The sequence below is a fragment of the Leptonychotes weddellii genome, chromosome 1, assembly GCF_054177405.1.
Source record: "Leptonychotes weddellii isolate Sample4059 chromosome 1, ASM5417740v2, whole genome shotgun sequence".
Taxonomy (NCBI): Eukaryota; Metazoa; Chordata; class Mammalia; order Carnivora; family Phocidae; genus Leptonychotes; species Leptonychotes weddellii.
In genome coordinates this window covers 152,461,824-152,481,408 of record NC_138369.1, presented here as the reverse complement: position 1 = coordinate 152,481,408, position 19,585 = coordinate 152,461,824, and the positions used below count along the sequence as shown (strand labels likewise).

General features: G+C 36.9%; 1 protein-coding gene across 1 annotated transcript in view; it reads left to right on the top strand.

Moving 5' to 3' along the window:
• The window catches only part of LOC102737537 (ephrin type-A receptor 6), a 305,707-nt gene that overhangs the window by 61,005 nt on the left and 225,117 nt on the right, over nt 1-19,585 (top strand). The window contains exons 4-6 of the mRNA XM_081817012.1: nt 12,903-13,011; nt 16,086-16,159; nt 19,080-19,205. Of these exons, the coding sequence (XP_081673138.1) occupies nt 12,903-13,011; nt 16,086-16,159; nt 19,080-19,205 (309 nt within the window). The remainder of the gene's footprint in view (nt 1-12,902; nt 13,012-16,085; nt 16,160-19,079; nt 19,206-19,585) is intronic.

The following is a 19,585-nucleotide window of genomic DNA, read 5'->3' as shown; positions in this document are numbered from 1 at the left end:
ACCAATATTTTTGCCCATCCTTCCATTTGTAGTGAAATGGGCTGGAAGCAAAGCAAAGATTGTCTTTACGAAGCACAGTTGAATCTGCTCCAACAATTAGGCATACTCTAGATTGAAAGCCCAGAGTTCCACACCACTGGATACTGTGAAAAAAGATGATTCTGGCCTGGAAAATTTTCAAAGCAGGTGTTCTAAGTCATCAAAAAGAAACCTGAGGAGTAATGTTCCCATGGAAAACATGATACTGAACTGCATAGTTTTGCAGCATGCTTTCTAGGATAAGCTGTGGAAAAAGTATGCTTGTACAAAATGGAATAGGTTGTCCTGTTTTGTAGAGTTTTGATCAATCTCTTTTTGTGTGCCAAAGAAAATGATTTTAGTTTTGATAAAATTGATGACGTGCAATCCCTTCTGGCAGCAGTAGGATGGCAGAATTACTTGTATCCAGAAATCAGTTCTAGTTGTTGGAAACTAAACCCATATCATCAGTGTATAGGAAGAGGCATATCTTTCTAACAAGATGACACATGCCCAGTTTGTCTATAATCAGTATCATATTAGGAAGATATTAGTGTAAAAGATGAATAAATAAAACACAATACTGTTTTATATAACATGAAATTGTGAATGGGTATGTCAGGAAATTTTTCCTCTTTAGTTTATTTCTTCAGGGGTATTTACTCCACATTTTCAGAATCACAATACTAAGCCCCACTTTTGAGTTAACTTGATCCCTTGGGCAATGAAGCCAAAATTTAGTGAAAGATCAACAGGCAAAGCAAACAATCTTAGTTTCTTGAAAACAATAGCAGTAAGTTGTAGGGTAATATTGTGCCTAAAACCCTTTTGCTTCTAATACAAAACATTTAACTTGGAGACTTCACACATAGTTCAAGGGGAAGCATAACATAAATAATAGAGGGAACATTAAGAAAATTGATGGAGGGGCGCCTGGGTGGCTCAGTCGTTAAGCATCTGCCTTCGGCTCAGGTCATGATCCCAGGGTCCTGGGATCGAGCCCCATGTTGGGCTCCCTGCTCAGCGGGAAGCCTGCTTCTCCCTCTCCCACTCCCCCTGCTTGTGTTCCCTCTCTCACTGTGTCTCTGTCTGTCAAAAAATAAATAAAATCTTAAAAAAAAAAAAAAAAAAAGAAAATTGATGGAGCCACAGTTTTGTGGGACAACAAGGTTGGCTCTCTTTGAATCTCTCCAGACTTGACTGCAGTGATCAGTTAGAAGTTGAGGTAAATAGTTGACTGTTACTCAGAGCAGCTTTCAGAGTTTCAAACAATGATCCAAAAACTTCCTTTAGAACTTACTCACTTTTAGGGGGTAATCAAATGAGTTTTGGCATAGGGAATAGCGGGTCCCTGTTGGATGCCAGTGATCTAAATTATTTGGAGCATAGTGCTTGGGTCCATTAAGCTAAGAGAAATTGCCCTCCACCGCCAACATTGTTGGTTTTGGTGCTTCTGTAAAGGCCTCCACTGAAGCCATGTAAGAGACAACCGTAGCCTCAAATCTGCTTTATCATTAACTGTGAAGTAATGGTAAGTAAAGATCTAATTCTTTGTTTAGCTCCAGATTTGGTGGCAATGAGTTTATAATTAGTTGGGTTTAAATTGGGAAGATTCTTCCACAATCTGATTTTAACATGCTGTTTAGCTAAAGTTGCCAGAAATGTCTGTTCATTTGTTTTTATTTTTGGTCTGTTTGTTTTTACATCCATGTAGTTTTTATTAAATCAATACATGAGGTCCATTAAATATAGGATAGACAGGACTAATTTCCCCCCTAACCAATCAGTCAATTAAAGAAAAAGAAAATGGGGTTTTTCCAAGCAGAAGATTTAGTATTCTTTGTATAAAAAAAGGTTGTTTTATAAAGGTCATCCCCACATATCCCATTTTGCTTTACCCTTCCAATGTCATCCATCCAGTTATTGAGGCAAATGGACTCAGAAGGCTGTGTTCAACATAGGAAAAAAATTTTAAATAGTAAATGGGAATTAAATACATCTAACTCAAGTAACATAATAAACAATAAGAAGTTGTTAGTAGCTAATAAGGAAATATAAAGACCCACTTAACTTCCTCCCCTCATTATAGGATACGCATATGGACAAATACAGCCAAATTTCCTCCCCTTTGTTTCATTTTATTAAGTAGGACTCTCATTTTCAAGTGACAAAAACCCCACTGGTTTGATGAAAAGTGGGACTTTATTACCTTATGTAATAAAAAAGTCAAAGTGTAGTGTGAGATTCAGGCAAAATCCAAGCTCTCCAAACATGGCCTCAATACATTGTCAATCTCAGTTCTGCTTTTTTTTTCTCCTCAGTTGGATTTATCTTCTGGCAGTTTCTTCCCATATATTTGCAAGAGTTTATATCTCCAGTAAAAATTGCAATTTTGAGTAAACTCCCATCTCCATCTACTCCACTCCTGAGAAAGACATAAGCATGCTGACTGATGTTGCTAAATTTTCAAGATCCATTCTCTCCACCTTCCTATTCTTGTTCCTATTTTGCCTCAAAGTGCATGTAAAAAAACTCTAAGAAGATGTGCTGTTTCATGTCTCCATATCTATGTAATGTCATCTCTTCATATTAGAATGTCCCAATAGCTACTCATCACTTTGGTTACTTGCAAATTTCTTCTGATCCTTTCAGAGTTGGCTTAAGAATCACCTCCTTTTTAAGCCTTCCTTCCCGTCTTTCTATCGAGATTATCACGCTCCTACTCTTCCCTCAGAACCCTCACACATGCCTCCATTTTAGCAACAGTTTCACTATATTACACTTAAGGTTTGAGTATCGCCCTCGCTGAAGAGAAACTGCTATGAGGATAGGAAACCAGGCTTAATCAAGCTTTCTTTGTCTCCCCAGTCCCTCTATCACAGTGTTTAGCACATTCTAAATGATTAATATTTTTATTGTTTTTGATGAATGAGAATTCACTCAAGAAATTTTCTGGAACTTTTTCTAAATAATCAATGTGTGCTTTTGTTTATTTATTTATTTATTTTCTAAGTGTTTTTTTTAATTTAAGTTCAATTAGCCAACATATAATACATCATTAGTTTCAGATGTAGAGTTCCATAATCCATCAGTTGCATATAACACACAGTACTCATCATATCACGTGCCCTCCTTAATGCCCATCACTCAATCACCCCATGCCCCTACCTACCTTCCCTCCAACAACCCTCAGTTTAATGTGTGCTTTTAATCAGGATTATTTTCTTTACATATTTTCCTATGAAAAACATATTCTAGATAAACCTTTGAGTTTATAAGCCTTATGAAATTCGTGATCTCTGGGCGCCTGGGTGGCTCAGTTGGTTAAGCGACTGCCTTCAGCTCAGGTCATGGTCCCGGAGTCCTGGGATCGAGTCCCACATCGGGCTCCTGGCTCAGCGGGGAGCCTGCTTCTCCCTCTGACTCTCTCCCCTCTCATGCTGTTTCTCTCTCTCTCAAATAAATAAATAAATAAATAAAATCTTTTAAAAAAAAAGAAATTCGTGATCTCTGATGACTATACATTTAATTACAAAGCTATTTACCTCAAGCCACACTGTTATATAGAGAAGCTATAACCTCAAGTGCATATATCTGCCTACCAAAGGCAAATACTCACTATTAATATCATGGTACATGTTAAATAGTCTTTTGAAATTGAACATCATTGGTTCCAGGGAATTTGTGAGATTTGTAAGGAAATTCTATTCTACATTGGATCTTAAAAAAAAAAAAAAAGATGATATATGCATGTATAAAGGCATTAAGTATTTCAATTGCAAAATATGTTATCAAAGACCTATCTCAACTGCAAGTAACAATATGAAATATAGACAATTACAAATTAAATCCTTGACATTTAAAATGTTAACAGTACTTCCAGGTGTTTAAATGCCTCAATCACTTTTCTTTGTTCATTGTCACATGATGCCTGCCTGTCAAGGCATCCTGACCGTTTATTAATGCACACAAGAATCTTTAAAACAAAACAAAATGTGTTTCATCATGCTGCACTACCTGCCTCTGCTTCTGCCTCTCCATCAAGATGTACCAAACTCACATTTTCCAATTACCCCTGTGTCATTTGGCATTTTTATCTGACAAGTAAATTAAGGTCATCAAGAAGAGTGAATCTTGAAATCTCTGTCCCAATGTAGCCACAGTGTGATGTACTGAATTGCATTGTTTCTGGAGAACTGGCAGACCAGAGGAGCAAAGCACAGCAGTGAAATCACTTTCTGAAAAAGTATAATTCCAGCTAAGGGTCCCTACTTCAATAGATATGATCTAGGAGCCTTTTTTTCCATCAAGCTGAGAATTTAGTAGCTGGTTTCCTTGAGTGGAACAGAGAAGCTCTTGCTTCTGCCTCTCTCTCTATCTCTCTCTCATCTTAGAAGTATTTTTCCTTTTGGCAAATGGCATCAAATATTGAATGAAAGTAAAAGAAAGATGCTAATATAATACCATTGCCAATACTCTTCCTCTAAATATTTACTTCATTCAAAGCCTAAGCAAGGGTATTTGAATAAAAAAATCTTAACTCACACTATTTTCTATTAATTTATTTCTGAACATATTAAATACTAAAATACAAATGTATAAGGAGTCGTTTGTATAACTAGAACATTTTTAGGCAGGAATATTACCAAATACATCATATATGAAAACTCTTCTTTAGCCAGGGACATTTATTTAATCCTTATATCTAGAATGTGTTCTTTATCACTTCTTCCTGAATGTTTATTATTTCCTAGGTTGTGTAAGGCACTCTACTAATTCCATGTGATATAGAAAGTTGAAAGATATTATTTCTGCCCTCAAGAAGCTTATAGTATAGTCGGGGCTCCTGGGTGGCTCAGTTGGTTAGGCGACTGCCTTCGGCTCAGGTCATGATCCTGGAGTCCCGGGATCGAGTCCCACATCGGGCTCCCTGCTCAGCGGGGAGTCTGCTTCTCCCTCTGACCCTCCCCCCTCTCATGCTCTCTCTATCTCATTCTCTCTCAAATGAATAAATAAAATCTTTAAAAAAAAAAAAAGAAGTTTATAGTATAGTTAAAATGAGCCAAAAACCCTGAAATCCTCAGAAATTGAATCTTTTTGGACAGTTGAAGTTTTCAGACAAAAGTTTGGCCTTAAAAGTAATATTATTATTATTTATAAATATTTTGCAGAAACATATTTTTCTAATCATGCATGCACAGACTCTTGCCCTTTTAAATAAAATATATTGGACATAAGTCAGCCTTTTGTAATTGACCTTGTATGATCATGTTAATGTTTTGAGTTATAATATAGTGAGTCCTTCTATGCTCCCTGAATTTTACAGGGATGTTTTATCTTAAATTCCTGATTCCTGAGTATTGTATATTTTGGAATCTTACACTAGATTTTCAGTTTTCCCAGTTCTTCTGTTGGTCAGCCTAGCAGCGTGCACTTCCATTCCATTCCTTCTCTTTAGATATCTCACCCGAGGCTGCCGTTTACTTCATTTACTGTTACTCTACTGTTTTGTAAACTTGGAAATCAATAAACACATCTGAACTAAGAGTGTGAGGCATCAAAGCTGTTGTATGGAGTAAACTATGCATTCTTTACTATGTGAATATCTATCAAATGTCTCTTCAGAGGCTCTTTTTGTCCATCTTGTTATTGTTCCACTGCATTCCACATAGATGAAGTTGGCATCTTGCTGAATTCAAAGACACGTGATGAGTATCTGGATAGCTACAGGAACAGGAGAGAGTGGGGATCAATCTAAGAAATACTTAAAATGTAGGAATGACAGAATTGATGATCAACCTGAAGGCAAAGGAGAGAATTGTGGGAGGGTTGAGTCCAAGGTTTTAGGCCTGTACATCTCTAAGAATGGTGTCCCCGCTGCGGTGGGATGATTTTACCCTCTAGGCACTGGGGAAGCCTCTGAATATTTTTAAATATTATTTTGAAGAATAACCATGTGGCCACATAATGTAAGATGGACTGGGAAGAAATACTGCAGAAAGCCAATTGAATAGAAAAACATAAACGTAGCCTAATCGTGTGAGGCTGAAGCCTGAAATGAGGCTGTGCTAGTCGTAATAAACACAAGATAATGTAAGACACAATAAAGATTTGATTCTGGACATGAAGTTATAGGGAAAGGTAGAATCAAAGATGACTGCACATTTCAAGTCCAGGTAGCCAAGAGAACAACAGCATCATCTACAGAATCACAAGATTATGTTTATCTGGGAGAAATACATCCTCAGCTTTCATTCATATGTCATACTCATATGTCTGTATAACCATAGTGTTGAGGTTTTACAGATTAGTCTCCATTATATATTGCTAAATCTTTATATATGTACCTCATTTCATAAGGTTAAACTAATCCTGATTACAGTATATGACCTAAGAGGGGAATTTTTTTTTCCTGAAAAAAAAAAAAATGCTAAGGATTTCCTGCATGGTCTGTCAATAAACCTTAAGATTAATTTACTGGATACTGTCAATCCATTATATTGTTGAGATTTCTGCTGTGCTTTAAAAAATCATTTTGGTGAAATGATGAGATAATATCATTTGAAATTTTGACATTTCATCAAGAATTGGGAGTCATAAATAAAACATGTAAATATGAAACAATATATACCACCATTTATTTCCCTGGGCAGCCTTTTGAGAAAACTTTACTCAAAAAAAAAAAAAAATCATGTAACTGCTGTCTTCAATAACTTTAAAAAGATGTTCATAACAGAAAAGAGTTAACTTTAAAAGCTATTCCACAGAAAATGACACAGCATACAAATAACAGATTTTACTTTGAAATGTAAATATAAACTAGAATAATCTTGATTACAGAGAGACAAAATCATGTCTCAGTAGAAGAAAATTCTTTGGTTAAAAATAGCCAAATTGCTTTTCTCTCATACTTTCCTAAAGACATGAAATTTATTTTTTTTAATCTATTTTTTAGAAGTATTTGGATTCCAAGTAAAGAACCTCACTTTTTTTTTCTCTTTAAATAGAAACAACCAAAGTAAATCTCAGTTATAATGGCATCCTGATTTATGCCAAGCATTGGCTAGGTACTAAGCTCTTGTTCAGGAACAGTTTTGCATCTCTTTTTGGATAATTGCTTCCTCTTAAGGAAGTGTGCCTCTTTCCAAACCATACAATGAAATAATGATTTTAATATACTTGTATTTTTCCAAGACTACAACCTCATTCCATTAAGCGAAGGGACATTTCCAATCAACTAGTCACAAATAAATTTCATTTCTTACCTAGATGTCATTGCTTCTTTTTGAGAATTTAAAAAGAAGGTTTTCTCTCTAGGGTGTTACTTAAGTAAATGATATACATCTTCTCCTATAAAACTAATTAGAAATAAACTTGTTAGGATTGAAAAATGACTCAATGGTGCTAACAGACAAGTTTTCACACATGACAGGGGAATTTGTAGCTATACTGTATTTTTCTGGAATCTATTTGTTAGATGATTTTATGGTTTCTTTAGACAAAGAAGTGTCTACTTAAATTAATCAGGTCCTTGAGGCCTCTAACCAAGAAACAAGTCCTCCTCTTTCTCCTCCTTTTTTTCCTCCTCATCTTCCTCCTCCTTCTCTTAACATATGTAGTTGATCCTTGAACAACACAGGTTTGAACTGTGCAGGTCCACTAACACAGAGATTTGATTTTATTTTAATGTTTTTAATTTTTTTTCCCCCCACAAAAAGTTTTATTGTTTTCACTTGGGCCAAAGCTCCAGAGTGGTTAAAATGCTGCATAGTTGCTGCAGGGGGAGGATCAGGCAGAAGCCCTGACATCAAGGCCCCTGGGCTCCAGAGGCTCCCAGCTGCACATGAGCCTTTTAAAAGAGATACTTGCCCGGCCCAGCCTGTGAAGGTTAGTCAGGTGGTTGCCATCTTCTGGATGAGTTTCACCTCCTCATTCAGGAAGTGGTTCTACAGGAAGTCACAGAGACAGGGGAGTCTGGGAGGCAGAACCCAGGGCACGCAGATCCCAAACAGCCTGGCTCAGTTTCTTCCCAAACCATGGCGGCTTCTATGGCATCCAGGGTTTTAACCCGCTCATCTTGGGATGGTTTCTGCACGTCCTGGAAGAGGGTGCGACCATCCCTGCTGGTTTTGCATCTTCAAGAGCCCCTCAGCGCCCTCCCGCTTCTCCTAAAACACCTCACAGAAGGGGCCCACGCCCTCCAGAGCCACATTATCAAGGTGGAAATAGAAGCCCAAAGAGAGGTAGGTGCAGGAGGAGGCCTGCAGACACATGTTGACCAGGCGGTTGGCAGCAGCCTCCCCCTCAGTGGAATAATTCTGAGTTGCTCAGCAAGAAGGAAATAAGCTCAAAAACTGGTGTTGGCTGGTCCCAGAGGCAGATGATGGCTGAGATAATGATTCCAAAGGATGTGACTGGGAGAGTTTGGAGGGTGGCCCGAGGCTGGAAGAAGGGATGTCCTGGGTCTGTTCTGTCCAAACATTGTTGATAATGAATATAACACACACAATATGTGCTGACCCATTGCTAGTGGCTGCTTATTCTTTTTCCAGAGCAACCCCTATGTATCCCTTTTGTAACACTCCTTACACTTGTAATTATTTGTTCATTGTCTTTCCCATGAGCTGTAAATCCAGGAGGGCAGTCTTTTTTGTTCATCACTGAATCTCCAGTGTTTATCTCAGTGCCTACCATGTAATAGGTGCTCAATAAACATTTGTTGAATGAACTGATGCATTCTTAACCTTAGATTCACATTTCTAAGCTTAATCAACTTAATTTGTAAATGTAGAAGTCTGTACTTCCTAGCAGCTCCTGCCTTCTGGGAAGTATTATCTCCAAGCATACAGAATAATTGGATTCTTCTGGTTAAAATTATGTTGGGTAGACTTACTTCACATATATATAGCTACCTTCAGGGTAAATCTTTACATGTCTCAAGTGGAAGGTGAGGATATGGATTACCCTAGGTTAATCTAACTTTTTTTTTTTTAACGGAATCACCCAATGCAAACCATCATTCAGTCCATTCCCTCAAATATTTATTGAGCTACTACTATGTATCAGGCCTTATAGGCTGAATATTGTATTAGTTTCCTAGAGCTGCTCTCATAATGACACACACAACAGAAATCTATTCTCTCACAGTTATGGAGGTCGGAAGCTTACCCCCTCCTAAGGCTCTAGGAGAGAATCCTTCCTTGCCTCTTCTAGGTCCCAGTGGCTCCAGGCATTCCTTGCCTTGTGGCTGCTTAACTCCACAGTCTCTGCCTCTGTCTTCACATGAACTTCTCTTCTTTGTCTTCTCTTTTATTTCCTTGTCATTGGATTTGGGTCCACCCAGCTAACACAGGATGACTGATATCCTTAACATACTTGCACCTACAAATTCTCTCTCTTTCTCTCTCTCTTTCTCTTTTTCTGTTTATTGAGCACCTATTACCTGGTAGGCACTGAGATAAACACTGGAGATTCAGTGACGAACAAAAAAGACTGGGGGCGCCTGGGTGGCTCAGTTGGTTGAGCGACTGCCTTTGGCTCAGGTCATGATCCTGGAGTCCCGGGATCAAGTGCCGCATGGGGCTCCCCGCTTGGCGGGGAGTCTGCTTCTCCCTCTGACCCTCCCCACTCTCATGTGCTCTCTTTCATTCTCTCTCTCTCAAATAAATAAATAAAATCTTTAAAAAAAAAAAAGACGAAAACTTTAGTGAGATCTCCCTAGTCCAGCCTCAGGAGGTCCCCTCTCAAGGCTTTTCTGTGCTACTCTCTTAAGAACTCCTGTCATGTTGGGGCGCCTGGGTGGCTCAGTTGGTTAAGCGACTGCCTTCGGCTCAGGTCATGATCCTGGAGTCCCGGGATCGAGTCCCGCATCGGGCTCCCTGCTCGGCGGGGAGTCTGCTTCTCCCTCTGACCCTCCTCCCTCTCATGCTCTCTGTCTCTCATTCTCTCTCGCAAATAGATAAAATCTTAAAAAAAAAAAAAAAAGACTGCCCTCCTGGATTTACAGTTCATGGGAAAGACAATGAACAAATAATTGCAAGTGTAAGGATTGTTACAAAGGTATTGGTAGAGGTAGTATAGAGGGGTCTGTGGGAACATGAGTCTGGGGACCTAATCAAATCTAGACAGTCAGAGAAAAGCTTCCCAAACGATGTGATGTTCATGTAGGAGGAGTGACTAGGAGTTGACCATGAAAGAGAGTGTGGCACTCTCTTTCAAGCAACTGGACGAAATTCAGCATAGAGAATGATGAGGTATTAATCTGGAGATACATAATTGGAGCCATTTGTAGAGAGCCTTGTGAACAAAGTTAAGGATTATAGCCTTCATCCTGAGATAGTCAGAGCTTGTAATTGGCCAACACTAATATGATAAGGCAGAAATTATCCCCATTAAGAACCAAGAACAGCAGCACAGATCATGAGTGTCCCTCTTATTTTCATACGGCAAATCTTAATTCTTCGCAAAATTTGTAGCCTTTATGGATATCGCAGTATTGTGGAAAAGCTTGCCAAACTTTCTCTGCGTGTTGCACATGAAATATAATTTCATAAAAATACCTAAATTAGGGAAGCATTAAGTGTATTTTTTTTCCATTTGTATGTATGTCTCCATTCAAAAGACCCAATTACATAATCTTCTCCTCCATCTGAACTTTGAATATATGGTCCCAATAAATTATTTGCTATCTGTTTATTGTGAAAATATAGGCTCCAGTTTTAAAACTCTTGAACTATAGGGGCGCCTGGGTGGCTCAGTCGTTAAGCATCTGTCTTCGGCTCAGGTCATGATCCCGGAGTCCTGGGATCGAGCCCCGCATCGGGCTCCCTGCTCCACGGGAGGCCTGCTTCTCCCTCTCCCACTCCCCCAGCTTGTGTTCCCTCTCTCGCTGTGTCTCTCTGTGTCAAATAAATAAATAAAATCTTAAAAAAAAAAAAACCTCTTGAACTATATATTTTACAAATACAGCAGTTTTGCTAAGTCAATGTTTTCTTTTTAAATGCCATCTTCTTTATCTTCAAAAAGTTAATGTTGTTTTCTGTAACATCTATTCCTTATAATTTGTTATTCAATGATTTTCAGTGTGAAAATGTGACATTTTAGAGCACGCATTAATTTTTGCAATATCAATGCTATTGCAGATTAGGAAATTCATTGAGGACCTAGTAAAAAATCTTCAGCACATTATTTATTGGATAAGATGCAACTTTTTAACTTGTATCTGCACAGGTTATGAGCTAAAAGAAATAGATGCCTGAATATATCTTAATTAAATCATAGTGAGTAAAATCTAATTCCAAGGTTTAATAAACTTCTTACTGACAACTGAACATAAATGATTTTTTATTTTATTTACAGTTAGATTTCTCAAAAAGCCTCTTAAATGCTGTGATTGGTTTCTTACTCAACAATAGCTTTTAATGTTCAGATATTTTCTAGTAGATAGGTCATTTTTATTGAAGAAGTTTATTACTCTGCATATAAATTTGCACATAATATACTGCATACTTCATTCCCAGAAAAGACCTACTTCTGTGAATGTCTTAAAGCACCCAAGTTTAATAAATTATTATGTTAGAGAATTAAATGTTTTTCAGTTATATTCTTTCTTTGGTTCAGTTTTCTGTATATAAATAATTTGATTAATAAATTTTTATAGTGGGCGCCTGGGTGGCTCAGTTGGTTAAGCAACTGCCTTTGGCTCAGGTCATGATCCCGGAGTCCCTGGATGGAGTCCCGCATCGGGCTCCCTGCTTGGCGGGGAGTCTGCTTCTCCCTCTGACCCTCCCCCACTCATGTTCTCGCTCTCTCTCTCTCTCATTCTCGCTCTCTCAAAATAAATAAATAAATCTTTAAAAATAAATAAATAAATAAATTTTTATAGTAATCAAAATAAAAATCAAGCTTTATTCTACTTAAAGGATTTTTAGGGACTGATTGACTCAATATTTTAGAATACTGATAATTAACTGAATTATTACTTCAAGGCATAACCTAAGGAGAAATGAAACATAAATCTGAAGATTGAATTCTGGTGATTGTGGTATGTGAAGTTGGGCAAGTTCTGTACCCTCTCTGGGCTTCAGTTTTCTTGCCTCTGTTCCTAAGCAATTGTTCATATCCCATTCAATAAAAAATATATCTGATTAAAACTTCAGTAATACACAAAATAAGAAGTGCTAATGAATTAATTGAACTAATATATTTTAAAAGATTCCTGGGAAGTAGTGAAACATGTATCCAATACAGTTTTAGATACAGTTTTGTCAGTGAGAGAAATAATATGTTGTTACCATATGTTATTTAGTCTTATCTTCGAAAAAAGGAAGATTTCAAATGTAATTTTTTAAATTACTGCTAGACATCTAAGAACTTACTATGTACACCCTTGTGCTGTAGAGTGCGAATTCTTAACTTTAGTATTTGAATTACGCTCCATGAAATATAAAAAAGCTCATTCTTCAGCGAATTATGCAGTAGTCTTTCCACTTTGTGGAAATAGACACCAAAACAGTGGGTAAAGCCTAGTCTGTTGTTTAATTAAAGTGTTTAAGGAAATAAGTTAGCAATTATATAAACAAAATCCTTTAAGTCCATCTGCTGATTTAAATTTGCAACAAATACTTAATCCTAGAATGTGGGATACTAAGAATCCATCTACTCTATTGGTATTTTTGTGAAAAAGAATAAAGGGTGATGTTGCAGGTTATGACCTCAAACTTCAGCCCTTATTTTACGTTTGCATCCTGTGTGCCAGATAAAGGCAAATACAGTAGGGATTTTTGGTGTCCATTACCATATTTTCAAGCACATACTAAGTTGTAAAATAATTTTGGTAGTGAAATGTCACCCAGGGAAATTTTAATATTGTATTTGTGTTTCAGCTTCTGACATGGCGGCCGAACAGGGACAGATTCTCGTGATAGCCACCGCGGCTGTTGGGGGATTTACTCTCCTCGTCATTCTTACTTTGTTCTTCTTAATCACTGGGAGGTAACTACAGCATACCAGATTATTACCAAGACTTGTGAATAACCATTCTCTTATATACTTTGTATTCATATGCTTTTCAACTTAACAAACCATGTTTGAGAGAAAAAGGGATCAGGACAGATTCTGCTCTGACTGAAATTTGTATGATAACAGAACCACCTGGCTAGTTCTCTGTATCAATAGGCTTCTGAACCTGAAAGCGACTAGGGACTTGATAAAAACACTTTGAAAGCTATGAATGATAAATTCTTACTCGATAAATTACTTCTGAGTTTTTCCTTTGTTACATTCAAATTATCCCATGAAAGGGATTTTTCCTGGGGGCAAAACATAATTCAACAGAGAATTTATATAAAAGCTCTTTATAAACTTAGTGTTATAGAATGTATTATATTTATTCATTAAATAGTGAAAGGATCTATATTAGAATTATATTAATTGGTTTTATAACCCCGGTATTTCTCCACTTTAGTGTAATAAGGATGAAAATTCAGAGTAACAATAAATTTAACATAGCAAAAGACCTAGATTGGAATCCTGACTAGCTGGTCAAATTGCTTCACCCATCTAAAACTTATATTTCTATTTTTGTACATATGGTATAACAGTGAATTAAAACCATTTATTGATTTTTAGATATATTGGTTTGTTACCATGAGCCAGGTACTGACAATACAGAGATGTGAGTAAAGGTAATATGTATGAAATCACATAAAAGAACAAGTAGTATTTCTTATGTAAGCCTTGATATTAGGCCTCGACTCTTTGTCAGATATTGTCAATATATTAGATCATATTTTTATTCCTACAAGGGGAAAAATAATTCCTTCTAGATTATCAGTAGGGGCACAAAAGAATACCTCAAGAGTTTTCTTGATAATCTGAAAAACACACATACTGCAAAAAACCAATGTCATGATTTAAAAGAGCAATTAAATGCCAGCCAAAAACTATGCATCCATGATGACACCAGCCAGAGTATGCCATCTCAACTGGAAAATGTTGATATTTGATAATGAGCAGAAATAACAAAGAGCTACCTTCAGGGGCAATAGTTCAGTGAACTATAAACACCCTTTGTTTTGTTCATTTTAAAACTTGACTTACATATCAACATTTTATTAAAATTAATTTTAAAGTTATAGAGGATATGCATGCATGGAAAATTATTGTCTACAATTTTAGAGCAGGCTAAAGGTGCAGATCAATAAATTCACAAGTACTTAGAAGGCACTTGTCAAAGGTGGGTCCCTGCCTGACTGTAACTGCCACCTGTTGAAGGTGTCAGATGTAGTTGTAACAAACCCACTTTTACAGAACTTATCAAGGAACAGAGAAACACATGAATATCGTAATGTGGTTGAGTTGAAATGGTGACTTCTTTATGAAATTAATTGTAAAAGGGACACATTTACCCGTGTGTACTTAAAATTTTTTGGTATTAAGAGACCTAGTACTGCTCTTGTAATAAATAGAGAGTATCTCAGAGTCTCCTGTGTTGGGAGGCTAATTAGCTGATAGAAAAGTCATAGCTATAGTAATAAGAAAAAAGAAAAATATCTAATGGAAGAATGCGGGGAATACTGATAAATTAATCCTAATAGAAAGGACTAGTTTGGGCATGTCCTGGTGCCACCACCAGATACCATTGCCCAGCACTCTCCTATTTCTCTCTCCCTTTATACCTCATGCTAACCTCTGACAGTTCTTGCCATCATCACAGCTTTGGTACAACCATCTTTTATAGTGGGCAGGAAAACAGATTTTGGATTCTCTAAACCAACTAACCATTTGGTTGAAAACAAAATATTCAATAAAACACCCTCAAATACCAAACATGACCTACAAAATCCTTAATCACTAGCAGGGGAGAACTGGTTCTAAAAACAACAACAACAACAACAGAAACAACCAAACAAAACCCTGTGTATCCTGGTGGAGGTCTAAGCTAGTTTGCAAAACAAAACAAAACAAAAAGACAAAAATAACAGGTTAGAGTTCTTCTGATCCTATCTAGGATTGTCTTGCAAGAAGAGGGATTAAATACAATCTTGGTGCATGGAAAGTCACAATGACAATTAGGTTAAAAAAATAAACCTCTAGCCTTTAGGCTAAATCAGCTTGCCCTCATAACTTCAGAGATGTGCTCAAATGTTATCTTTATTTGGGATTTCTGAAGCAGAATTTAATACCACTTAAAAAAATAATTCAATGATAAAGAAAAATTTGTACTAAATTATTTTCAGCTTTTACTTTCCATGTTTGCTAATTTATATGACATTAGAAATTAATATTCTATATCCTGGAGAATACAATTTCAATTATACAGAATAAAAAAATAAATTTTGAAGTATCCCTTAAGCACTTTGATAGGGGAGTATTCATTGGAAATTATTCTATAAAAACTGTAAGACATTTCTGAATAAATACTCAATTTTCCATAGGATTTGAGGATAAGTTCACATTGAAAGATTGGATTGTATACCGCAGATGTATACTGTTTAACCATTTGGAATTAGAAATTTGATGAACTGTCAAATCATATGGATGCTGATGAATTTATTCACGTTGAAGAAGTCATGCAAGATAAGCATCTCCTCTTTCTTAGAGCACCATCATCCCAAGAGAGAACAGAACATACCTCTACCAAATTTCTGACATTAAAAAAGAAATCATGCTCTTTAGCAATGAAACTAGAAGACAGTTGTCTAAATGCCTGAAATTTTTGACTCAAAAACATGTTCTCATTTTGAGTTTTAATGCCTTTTACCAACTCACAGCTATTAGAAGTTATATAAGGAAGGACATGACGGTTATTTCTGATTATAGAATATTCTCTAAGATTCCTATCATTTGAATCAATCAGTCCACTTGAGAGTATTTTATTCTTATCTAGGGTTAATTTTGTTGTATACAAAAAACCTTGTGTGGAGTAAAATTTTCACATGTTATATAAGGATTTTCTTAAAACATGGCCTTTATGTTAAGAACTTTGCCTATGGGTGATAGGTATTTTAGTTGGTTTTGATTCTCATTCAGTTCTAAAAATAAGATTCTATTTACCCTTTTGAAAGGTGCCAATGGTACATAAAGGCCAAAATGAAGTCAGAAGAGAAGAGAAGAAACCACTTACAGCAGAATGGGCATTGTAAGTACCGTGACTCTTCCATTGCTTTACATTGTTCCAGCCCTCAAGAATTCATTTTAAACTTGCATCCGCTGAGTTGAAAAAAACTGAAAAAGTGTACTTCCAACCTTTCAGCATTAAGAGTTTTCATCTGGTTTCCAGGTTTGTTTGTTGAAATTGCACCTGCTTCTCATTAAATGATAGTACTTTTTCACTAATTCTGCTTGCTGGAAAACATGAAGACTGAATATGCTAAAAATACAAGATGACTGCTTGTTTCTAGTTATTTACCATTCACAGTGGCTCCTGAATGTGAGTTGGCTTTATTTAGTAGAGCATTAGCCATAGAAATATTAAGGAATTTTTATTCCTTCTTGTAGGGACTGTCATTTAAACATATAACAAATCAATTTACAGTTCATTAACACTAAAAAAGAAAATCAGCTCTTTAACTTTTAGAATATGTATGAAATCCTTGAGCTGACTACAAGGTTATATTCATTTGTAGAATCTCTTCCCAAGTAAGCTATAATTACCACTACAGTTGCTTTGATAATCGCCACCCTTTCTTCCCCAACACCCACCTGCACCTCCACCTCCACCTCCACCTCCAAATGGCAGACTACTTTGTCAAGACAGTTTCTCTGTTGTGAGACTCTGAATTAACAAGAAAGGGGTGTTCTCTGATTAACTGCAGTGTAGAGATAATGTGTGAGGCACGTTATTTAACTCTATAAACTCATCTTTACTTCAAATTGAGCAAAAGGAATAAGGGACTTTCAATCTATAACATTCTCTGAAGGGGGCAGAAAGGATTGAAGTGAGGATATTATAAACTAGAGGGATGGTTTAGGGCTATTTCAAGGCTCACAAGATTCTTCAGTGGTCTACGGACTATCTGCATTAGAATATTCCATCCTCACTCACCAAAGTTCTGACCAGAAAGTCCATGGTAGGGCCAAGACATATGCATTTTAAGCAAGGTCTTCCTAGTTGCTACTTTTTTTAAGAATACATTTGAGGCTCACCGCACTGGCAGAGAGCAGAAAGTTCAGACAGCCACTACCAGCCATGGGATGAGCTGGAAACGCTGTGAACAGTGGCAGAAAACCAGATCCAAACACCTGGACAGATGACACATGCCGAGCAACCTCAGGGTTCGCTGCAGGGCATTTAGTACTGAAATGCAGAGGAAAAAGGTGCTCCTGAGGTATTTATTACCTGTTTTCCAACTAGCGGTTTAGCATAAACTAAACCAGATGGGCCCAGCAAGAAGCAGTGAAAATAACCTAAGGCAGCCACAGAAGTGAAAGAAAGATAACAAACCGATGTTTAAAAAGCCATGGTAAGTTAAATAAGTAACTAGATAGTTAAAATTGGAGTTAAGTGGTTTTTTTCCCCTATACTACGTATATTGTGTTTATAAAAAAAAAAGTGATATTAACACCTTAAATCCAATTAGACACCACTAATCATCTAATAGTAGCCACTGGATTTGCATTTAGATTTTTCAATCTGAAACCACAACTCCCATTTAGTTATAAAGATATCATAAGAAATATGGACCAGAGGTAAAGATGATCTGATGATCTCTTTTCCTCCAATCTAAACTTTGGGAAGTCAAGAAAAGCACAGTATTTCAGAATCATTGTCAGGTCTACGTATGCCTACAATGCTTTACTGGCAATATTTTGGAAACTCCTAATATTCTCATGGGTGCATATCTGGTAGCAGGAGACAGTAGGCAAAAAGTTATGAAAGAAGGCAACAGGCATAGAACTCATGAAGCAAATTCTGCTAATAACAGGCATTTCATCACGTCCTCTAAACTCACTTGATCACTTTTTCTTTGTTTCCTTTTGAGATTTTCTTGCAAGAGCATGTTTCTAAGGAAACTTAGCCAACACTTAACTCAGGGTATTGTATGGTTTTCAAAATCAAAAGCAACAAAACCAAATATCATCCATCCACTATGCCACGGATTTGTATTGATCTTTTAATCCCTACTAATTCAAATTTAATAAAGGTTTGTTGTGTGGTTATTACCTATAAAACCATACCTAAGGTATTTGGAAAGATATAAAGATGTGTAAGAGATGATCTGTCCTCCAGGAGCTAGCAATCTAACCTGGAAAGCAGAAGCCAACCAGCAAACCAAGGAATGTCCACAGGCAATCTGTGACTTCTTCAGATACTGGAAGAAGTTGTGAATGAATATATAATCACACATTCAAGTTTTCTACCATCCCTATTCATCATCCTAACTGCCGGTGGGCTGTGAGCCCTCCACGCCTTTCAAGGAGAGTAGCAGGTACACAGCCAGTGACCAGAGTTGGGCCTTAGATTCCCACCCTTAACTTCAGCACAGACAGGGGATCCTTTCAGGACCATGTGCAGTCTGGCTATGAAAGCAACCACAAGAACAGGAAGGGCTTTTGTCCATTGTCATTGTCCATGGATCTGTTCTTTATTGCCTGAGAGTTTCTGAACTGAGGCATGAGTTTGGAAAACCCAGTGCCTAGTGCTAGTACGAAGGGTTCAGGAAGGACACTAATAGGCTTTCTTGTTTTGGGGGAAAGGCTTATGTCTTTTTCCCCCATGTCCTGAGCTAGATCAGGTATGAAATATGGGTTGTTAGTGAATAAGTGAGCTGATTAAACATTTTACAGAGATATCATAAATATGTTTTCTGGAATCTGTCAGCTCACTCTCTATTAAATCACCAGATCATTTTACATTAACAGGTAAATATATTTTTGATTTTAAGTACTCAAAGCTTTAATGGGGGGGTGAGGAGGAGTGGGACAAAAAGAAAAGAGAATTAAATTTAAATAATTAACAATAATGACTACTTTAGTATGTCAATCCTTGTTTTAAACATACACAAGATGTGTAATTACTAAAATATTTTAAACTAAATCAATCTTTTATTTTGTTGCAGTACATTTCCCAGGAATTAAAACTTACATAGATCCAGATACATATGAAGACCCATCCCTAGCAGTTCATGAATTTGCAAAGGAGATTGATCCCTCAAGAATTCGCATTGAGAGAGTCATTGGGGCAGGTAAACACAAAATCTGTACTTTTTTTTTTTAAAAGATTTTTATTTATTTATTTGACATAGAGAGAGACAGCGAGAGAGGGAACACAAGCAGGGGGAGTGGGAGAGGGAGAAGCAGGCTTCCCGCAGAGCAGGGAGCCCGACACGGGGCTCGATCCCAGGACCCTGGGATCATGACCTGAGCCGAAGGCAGACGCTTAACGACTGAGCCACCCAGGCACCCCAAAAATCTGTACTTTTGAAGATAAGATTCCTTGATGGTTTTGTGACTGGTTTATCAACACTATATTTTAAATCTTAGTAGTTGTAGTCATTGAATATTTTTAAGAAATGAGAAGCAAAATTTTCTTATATATGTTATTTTTTAAAAGTATTGTAAGCAC